Genomic DNA, 9279 nt, shown 5'->3' with positions numbered 1-9279 from the left:
GCCCCGAGGCCCCGCCCCGAGGCCCCGCCCCGAGGCCCCGCCCCGAGGCCCCGCCCCGAGGCCCCCGGGAGCCGCAGTCCCAATCAGGCTATGGAACTTGTAGTTCGCGCTCCTCGCGCCAGCTCCACCTACATCCGGGCGCGAGCTGAAAGGGCCTGCTTCTAATACCATAAACTCTCCAACACCGCCCTCTGCTGGCTTTTGAAGGAAAGGTCAGCCAGACCGGAAGCCGGTTCCGGATGCTCCGGAAGTGAACCTTTCTTTTCCGGGCCGAGCATCTGGGGGTCTGCACGTGGTTGTGTTGCCGGACTTGAACGGGCGCTGATCGAGAAGTTGAGCCGCAATACCAGAGCTAGTGAGCCGAACCGGAGCCATGGAGGGTCAGAGCGTGGAGGAGCTACTGGCAAAGGCGGAGCGGGACGAGGCAGAAAAGCTGCAGCGTATCACGGTGCATAAAGAACTGGAACTGGAGTTCGATTTAGGCAATTTGTTGGCCTCGGACCGGAACCCCCCTACGGGGCTGCGGTGCGCGGGACCCACACTGGAGGCCGAGCTGCGGGGCCTAGCGCGGGACAACACGCAGCTGCTCATCAACCAGCTGTGGCAGCTGCCCACGGAGCGCGTGGAGGAGGCGCTAGTGGCACGGCTGCCCGAGCCCACCACCCGCCTACCTCGCGAGAAGCCGGTGCCCCGGCCGCGGCCGCTTACGCGCTGGCAGCAGTTCGCGCGCCTCAAAGGTATCCGACCCAAGAAGAAGACCAATCTGGTGTGGGACGAGGTGAGCGGCCAATGGCGGCGCCGCTGGGGCTACCAGCGCGCCCGCGACGACACCAAGGAGTGGCTGATCGAGGTGCCTGGCAACGCCGACCCCTTGGAGGACCAGTTCGCCAAGCGGGTTCAGGCCAAGAAGGAACGGGTGGCCAAGAACGAACTGAACCGGCTGCGTAACCTGGCCCGTGCACACAAGATGCAGCTACCCAGTGCGGCCGGCATGCACCCAACTGGGCACCAGAGCAAGGAGGAGCTGGGCCGCGCCATGCAGGTGGCCAAAGTCTCTACCGCTTCTGTGGGACGCTTCCAGGAGCGCCTGCCCAAGGAGAAGGCGCCTAGGGGCACCGGCAAGAAGAGGAAGTTTCAGCCTCTCTTCGGGGACTTTGCAGCCGAGAAGAAGAGCCAGTTGGAACTGCTGCGAGTCATGAACAGCAAAAAGCCTCAGCTGGACGTGACGAGGGCCACCAATAAGCAGATGAGGGAGGAGGACCAGGAGGAGGCTGCCAAGAGGAGAAAAATGAGCCAAAAGGGCAAGAGAAAGGGGGGGCGACAGGGTCCTGGGGGCAAGAGGAAGGGAGGTCCGCCCAGGCAGGGAGGAAAAAGAAAAGGGGGCTTGGGAGGCAAGATGAGTTCTGGGCCACCTGGCTTGGGTGGCAAAAGGAAAGGAGGCCAGCACCAAGGAGGAAAGAGGAGGAAGTAATAGTTTTCACCCTCGGGTCCGCTCTGTAAACCAAGAACTATATGCCAAACGTTAAGTTCTAGTTACAACAGCGGGATGCAGAAGAAAGTGGCAGCTGCCTTCTTTGAACTTGAGGTTGAAGGGACAGGGTTGCCCTCCCCCAAGAGAGTATTTAAGTGTTGAACTGTACCAAGTAGTGTTTTTCCTACAGCCGAGGCTTTGGCTGGAGTTGATGTATTTGAGGGCATAAGAATTAGGGGAAAAAATTGATGGAAAATGGGAATGAGTCTGTTGTCAAAACAGCCTTCCTTTTTCTTTTTAACTTTGGGTATGAGACTAGGGAGAGTTGATCATATATCAGAGACATCATTGATTTGTACATTTCTACATTATTTTTATAGCAGGCTTGTGTATTTTTCAAAGCAGGGGGAAAGGAAAGATTACAAACACTTTCGGAACTGGGCTTTAAAGTAACTATTGAAAAGGTTATTTAATAAAGCTGTGTCTGTATCCAGTGTTGCTTTTAACTTTTTTACTTTTGGTAGAAATCAAGTGAAACCTGTGACCTGGATACCAGGTAATTTACTTCAGAAAAAAGCACAAAGCTGTTTACGGTTTCAGAGAGACCACTTTAGTTAGACAAACTCGTACTTGTTTTGTTATCAAATATATTGAAGATGTTGGGTCGTTATGAGTCCGAATCGACTGGACAGCAATGCTGTTGGTTCTGGTAATGCAACTGATGTCTGTTTGAAAAAAAGATGTTATGCTTTTTTCACACTTCGAAAACATTGGTTTGCTGTAAACGGTAAGTTTGGGCCCCACTAAATAATGGCCAGGAGCCCTGGTGGTGAAGTGGTTAAGAGCTCGGCTGCTAACTAAAAGGTTGGCTAGTTCAAATCCACCAGCCACTCCTTGGAAACCCTATGGGGCAATTCTGCCCTGTCCTGTAGGGTTGCTGTGAGTCAGAACTGACAGTAAGGGGTTTGGTTTTGGTTTTAAATAATCCTCATTAATCCAGAAAATATTTAAATCTTACTGGATATTTATGTCCCCAGTTTTTGGGGATTCTTTGTTTTTTTGTTTTTAGCTTGATGTTAAGTAGGTGACCAGAGAAAGAGACCCACAAAATCTTTAATTGGATCATTGGTATCTTTTGGTTTATCTGTCAGATTGACCTAAGCTGGTTTGATTAGGGGAGTCCCTGGATGGTGTGCTAGACTGCTAACCAGAAGTTTGGAGTTTTGAGGTCACTCAGAGGTACCTCGGAAGAAAAGCCTGGCCATCTACTTCCAAAAATCAGTTATTGAGAACCCTATGAGTCAGAATCAACAGCAGTGGATTTGGGTTTTTTAGGTTTTATGGAACACAGTTCTCTGATGCACAGGGTCACCATGCGTCAGAGTTGACTCCTTGGCAACTGCTGGTGGTGGTGGTGGTTTGATTACACCTGCTGCCGTCAAGTCGATTCCGACTCACAGTGACCCTATTGGACAGAGTGGAACTGCCCGGTAAGGTTTCCCAGGAGCTGCTGTTGGATTTGAACTGCCCACCTTTTGGTTAGCAGTCAAACTATTAACCACTGCGCCACCAGGTGGTTTGATTAGGAGGTAAAATGTTTATAGCTGTCCTGGGACACTTTCCTGTCCATCAGTCTCTAATAAAGATTTGAAAAGAATTCATGGTTGATCCAAACCCAGGGGCCCTTTTTTGTTGCTGTAGAGAGCCACTCTGCTCCTTTAGGTCTGACGGTTGGTAGGAAAAGTGAGAATTCGTTTTATCCTTCACTTTTTCCGTGTTGTCTCTTACAAAGTTACCTTTAGAAAAAATGCAGGTTTCATTATTGCTGTATAACGGGTTATTAAAAACAGACTTTTAAATGTTACTGTCTTCAGATGCTTTCTGATTAAAGCTGGAGATTTTGTTGTTGTTTCCCATCATTTACCAACTTTTCCACTGAGAAATGATATCGATATGGCACTGTTAAGGTCTCTCAGAATACAGTGTGGTTATGGAAAGGTTTAGCTAAGACAAAGTTAAACCATTTAATGGTACCATGAACAACTTCATCAAATACCAAGCAGTTCACAGTATTTGCTAATTTAACATCTTTTAAGTTCTCCCAACTGTCAAGGTTTTTTCGGGTGTTTATTTTAGGCTTTCTAGATTCAGCGGTAGGATTGTACAACACTGGCCCCATAAAATTCGTCTCTTGAGCTTTTTGAAAGATTCTTGTTTACTGATAAAGCAGTTTAAATTCAGTGTCTTAATACGTAATTTAACTCTGAAAAGACTTTAAGAAGGCATGGTAGCATTTTAAAGGATTCAAAGTGGGAAAAGAATACTGTTTATCCACCCTTCCCCAGGTCCGCAACTTGTGAAAAATAGAGAATTTTAAATAGGCTTTCGGAAGTACGGAAGACTTAAAAAGCAGTTTTCTTCTATGGCTATTTCGAAGCTGGGTGATGAGACTTTGCACCTGGGGCAACTGTAGTTTCAACTCCTGGGAAAATGGTTTGGAGCCACGGGGTGGAGGCGGGGGGGGGGGCGCCTAAAGCTGGAGCAGGTGACCTAAGCGGACCAGGTGGGGAAGACGTGGCCCACTGAGCGGCGGGGCAGGAGATTGGCCCGTGGAGGGGGGCGGAAGACGGAGGAGGGGCCCGCGATTGGCCCGCGAGGGAGGAGGGTTAGGGGGCGGGACTCGGGGAGGCGCACTAGCGCAGCCATGGCCGCCGCCTGCAGGGCTCGGGTCGTGCGCTTGCTGAAGGAACTGCAGAGTGCAGCGTGAGTGCTGGGTCGACGGGCGGGCGGGCAGGGGACCAGAGGATCCCGCTGTGCCCACCGCAGCCGCCCTGGGTGTGAGCGGGCATTTTTCCTCCAGTTAGTTTCAAGAACTTGAGGAAGCGGGTCCCGTAATGCGTGCTAACTCCGCGCGGGGCCGTGTGCTTTGCGCGACAGCATTGTCACAAAGTGTGCTATGTGGCCTTGCACGGAGCGGGGAGGCAGGTGTTCCTCTGCTTGTCGTTAGTTAAGGAAACGAAGGCCCTGACAGGATAGGGCCATGTCGTCGCAGGCAGTGGAGGACTTGGCACAGTAACCGAAACAAATTCATCTATTAAGTCATCACATATTTATTGGGTGTATATTATGTGTCGGACCCTGGTGGCTCAGTGGTTAAGTACTGGGCTGCTAACCAACAGGTCGGCAGTTCAAATCCATCCGCTCCTTGGGGCAGCTCTACTCTGCCCTATAGGGTCACTCTGAGTCGGAATCGACTCGAGGGCAGCGGGTTTGCTTTTTGGTATTACATGCTACAGATTACTCTGGATACTGGGGATACGAAGCTGCAAGGCTCTGGAGCAGTTCAAAGTCTGTGGGGGCAGGTCTAATGCAGGCCTGTGCAGAGCGCAGGGGCAGAGGGTGTAGACGGGAAGGATGGACATGAGAAATGAGAGTTACACTCCCCAGGACAGTTCAGGCGGTGCACGTGCACGTTAGGACATGTCTGATACCCCCACTCCAGAAATGCCTGATAAATATTTGTTAACGGTGCTAGTGCACAAGTCAGGCTAGGAAAACATGGAAAAGTTTGCGTTAACAGTTAAGGTAAATGGGAAGGGAAAGAAACTAAAGAGGAATTTCCAGCAGAAGGAAGAGTAGTACCAGAGCCCTCTGGATGGAAATGAACTTGTAGCTCCAGGATCCAAAGGCAGTTAAGGTGTGGGTGTACCTTCATAGGAGGAGGTGAGGGTGGAAAGACAGATGGTAAAAGACCAGCAACAGGAAAATAGCCCACGTTTTTGGGCACTGCATGTGTCAGGCACTGTCCTACACACTTTCCAGGTCCTGCTAATTAATCGTTACAACAGCCCTATGAAATGCTGTGTTATTATTTACATATTACAGATACAGAAAGAAAGGCATGGACAAAAATAATCTGCCCATGTTACACGGCTAAGCAAATGACAGGGCCATAATCTGAACCCAGATATCTGGTTTCACAGTCCTGGTTCTCAGTCTCGGCTAAGGAATTTGAGTTGTGTCCTGTAGATAATGGAAGGGTATTGAAGCAATATTTCTCATGGTGAAACACTAACAACCTGTGATGCCCCGTGGAAAAATAGAATTCCATGGCCAAAGTATTTTGAGAAACTGCATACTTTTGTTTACCCCTCTTGTAGAGTCAGATATATATTAGCACAAGAAGGGCTTTGAAAAGTCCCATTGAAAAAAAAAAAAGTTTAGCTATGGTTAACCTCTTTGTTCTAAACCTGTCATCATTAAAAAAAAAAAAAAAACACCCAACCCATTGCCCTCTAGTCTATTCCGACTCATAGCAACCCCATGTGTTACAGAGTGGAACAGTTTTATAGTGTTTTCCTGGCTGTAATCTTTACAGAAGCAGATTGCCAGACCTTTCTTCTGCAGTGCCACTGGCTCACTGAGTTCCTAGCTGGCTAGGTCCCAACCGCCAACCTTTAGGTTAGTAGTCGGGTGCAAACTGTTTGCGCCACCCAGGGACCATGTGTCATCATAGAACTCTTCTTATCAAGCAGCATCATTAGTATGCCTGGAACCAGTGTAACACAGAACATGCTTTTGGAATTGCTGCATGAGAAAGGAGGGTGGAATGGTTAGAATTATGATAGAAAGAACATTCTATCTATGATAATGGCAGTGTGGAGTATAGAGGAAAGACAAGGTCATTGTCATGCTCCAGCTAAAAGGTGTTGACTTCAGGCACCCAGGCAGAGGCAGCTGGTATAAGGGGTACGTCTTAGTTTGCTAGGGTTGCCATAATAAAATACCACAAAGTCAGTGGCTTTAAAGAACAGAAATTTACTTCCTCACAGTTTTGGAGGCTAGAAGTCCAGATCCAGAGTGTCAGCAGGGCTATGCTCTCTCTGTTTTTAGGGGAAGATCCTTATGTCTTTCAGCTTCTGTAGCCCCAGGTGCTCCTTGGCTTGTAAAAAGATCCTCGCATGCTGTCTTCCGCCAGCCCATGTGTGACTCTACTTCTGTGTCTGTCTGTCTTTTATATAAAATGCCACTCAGGTGGGATTAGGACCTACCCTACTCTGGTATGACCTAGTTTAATTTAACTGATAACACCTGCAAAGAAAAGCCCTATCTCCCCCAAACAAGGTCACATACAGGAGTTAGGACTTAAGCCTGTCTTTTTGAGGGACACAATTCAATCCATGACAAGGTACCCACTGCTGTCTAGTAGATTCCAACTCATAGCGACCCTGTAGGACAGAGTAGAACTGCCCCATAGGGTTACCAAGGCTGTAATCTTTACAGAAGCAGACTGCCACATCTTTCTCCCGCAGAGCAGCTGGTGGGTTCAAACCACTGACCTTTCGGTTAGCAGCCAAGTGCTTAACCACTATGCCACCAGGGCTCCTCTGTGACAGGAACAATCTCAACTCCTCCCTCTGCTTCATCCCTCACATCTAATCAGTTGCAAAATCCTCTTGATTCTAACCAACCCAGGAGGTGGATTTTGTAACTGATTAAATATGAGGGATGAAGCAGAGGGAGGAGTTGAGATTTTTGGCTGGAAAGTCCGGGCAAAGAGTGGGGCCATCTACAAAGATAGGGGTTATAGGAGGGTTAGCTTCAGGGATAACTTCAGTCCTGGGACATTTTGAGCTGGACATCCTGTGGCACATCCTTGTAAAGACCTCCAGTAGGTAACTGAATATATCGTTCTGGAGCTCAGGAATGAGCTTGGAACTCATCCATGTGTATAGAGGACAGTTGAAACCATGCGTGTAGAAGCAAAGGCCTTGGGAAACTGTAAAAGAAGCAAACAGTTGAGGACAAAGTCCTGGGAAGCAGCACTGTTATTTAAATAGCAAATGGTGCTTTGTTTGTTTGTTTTCTGCACAATATTTTTTAATAGGCTAAACATTTAAAAATTGGGAGATTTCACATAAAAATCTTGGAAAATGGCATCTTTGGGCTCACATTTTGGTTTGGGAAGAGCATGCTGGGGTTGAGGTGGTGGCTGCTGTCTGTAGACAAGGCGTGCACCCCCCTTTCCTGGTAGACCCAGCCCATGGCCTACACTCACTCCACACTGCAGAGGCACTGACTCCGCTGCTGCAGTCTCAGTACACTGCTAAGCCTCCTCAGACGTTTGAGTTTGCAAACGATTTGTAGGTTGAATGGAGGAAAAGAAACCAGCTCTAAACGATATTGAGGCAAGGCCAGAGAGGTGGGAGAAAGCCCAGGAGAGAGGGACGTTGCTCACTTCGCAGATACGCAGCGCCTATGCTCTGTCAGGCAGGGTCCTCATTGCTGGAGTACAGCAGGAAACAAAACGCACCAACATCCCTGCCGTCGTGGAGCTGAAGTTTGTAGTGGTGGTGGTGGAATGACAACAAACAGGTAAAATTTAGAGTTTATTAGATGCTGATATGTATTAAGAAGAAAGGAGGCCTGGTGGCGCAATGGTTAAGCGCTTTGCTGCTAACCGAAAGGTTCATGGTTCGAACCTACCCAGTGGCTCCACGGGAGAAAAACATGGCGATCTGCTTCCCTTAAGATTACAGCCTAGAAAACTCTACAGGGCAGTTCTCTGTCTCATGGGGTCAACTCAAGAGCACCCAACAACAACCTTAAGGAGAAAATAAAGCAGAGAAGAGTGTTGGGGGAAAGGATGTGACTTTAGAGACAGCAGTCAGAGCAGACCTCATTGTGTCAGTTTTCTGTGGCTGCTGTAACAAGTTACCACAGGTAGGTGGCTTGAAACAGCACACATTTGTTCTCTTACACTTATGGAGGTCAGAAGTGCAAGATCAGTTATCCTGGTCCAAAATCAAGGTGTAGGCAGGGCCTCCCTCCCTCTGCGGGCTCTAGGGGAGAATTGGTTCCTTGCCTTCCCGAGCTCCTAGAGCTGTACTCCCTGTGTCCCTTGGCTGGTGTCCTTTCTTCCACCTTCAGAGCCAGCAGTGTAGCATCTTGCATCAGTGGTCACATTGCCTTCTTCTGTGTCCTTTTCTCCCTCTGCCTCCCTCTTTTAAAGACATTTGTGATTGCATACAGGGCCCACTCGGATAATCCAGGATAATCTCCCCATCTCAAGATCCTTAACTTAATCATACCTGCATGTAACAGAGTAGAACTGCCCTGAAGAGTTTTCTAGGCTGTAATCTTTATGGAAGCAGATTGTGATATAAGGAAACACAGCTTCCTGGGATTAGGATGTGGATATCTTTGGGGCCATTATTCAGCCTCCCACACTCACTGAGAAGGTAACTTTTGTGTAAAAGACCTGTTAGAGGTTGGGAGAGAACCATGTGGCTGACTGGGGACAGTATCGCAGAGGTGGGACCACATCTGGCCTGAATTCACATAAAGGTGACTGCAGCCAAGTGAGTTAGGGGGAGATAAAGCCAGAGAGGGGCCAAGGATGACCCCACGACTTTTGGCCTGAGGGGAAGATAAAGCTAGAGAGGGGCCAAGGATGACCCCACGATTTCTGGCCTGAACAACTGGAAGGGTGAAGTTGCCATTAACTAGAATGGGGAGTATTGTGGAGGAGCAGGTGCTGAGGGAAGATCAGACGTGGAAAACCTGAGATGCCTAATGAATGTCCAGGTGAAGATGTTGAGGAGGAAGTTGAAGCTGGGGTTCGGGAGAGAGATCTAAGATGGAAAGATAAATGCAGAAGTCATCAGCATAGAAGATACTCGAAGCCATGAGGCCAGGTGAGGTCACTAAGGGAGTGAGTGGATAGAAAAGAGACACTCAGCATTCAGTCACAAGGATGAAGAGAACCAGGCCAGAGCAGCCAGGGCAGTCAGAAGAAAAGCAGAGAC

General features: G+C 48.8%; 1 protein-coding gene across 1 annotated transcript; it reads left to right on the top strand.

The window, feature by feature from the left end:
- Positions 1-159: 159 nt before the first annotated feature.
- RRS1 (ribosome biogenesis regulator 1 homolog) lies at positions 160-2284 on the top strand. Its single transcript, XM_004372550.2, has one exon. It carries the CDS (start codon positions 374-376, stop codon positions 1469-1471), a length of 1098 nt encoding a protein of 365 aa, XP_004372607.1. The 5' UTR covers positions 160-373; the 3' UTR covers positions 1472-2284.
- The last annotated feature ends 6995 nt before the right edge of the window (positions 2285-9279 follow it).

Source organism: Trichechus manatus, unplaced genomic scaffold, assembly GCF_000243295.1.
Source record: "Trichechus manatus latirostris isolate Lorelei unplaced genomic scaffold, TriManLat1.0 scaffold00018, whole genome shotgun sequence".
NCBI lineage: Eukaryota > Metazoa > Chordata > Mammalia > Sirenia > Trichechidae > Trichechus > Trichechus manatus.
This window is presented reverse-complemented; position numbering and strand designations above follow the sequence as displayed.

Coding starts and splice junctions, on each gene's coding strand:
- RRS1 (XM_004372550.2), top strand. CDS start 374: ATGGAGGGTCAGAGCGTGGAGGAGCTACTGGCAAAGGCGGAGCGGGAC.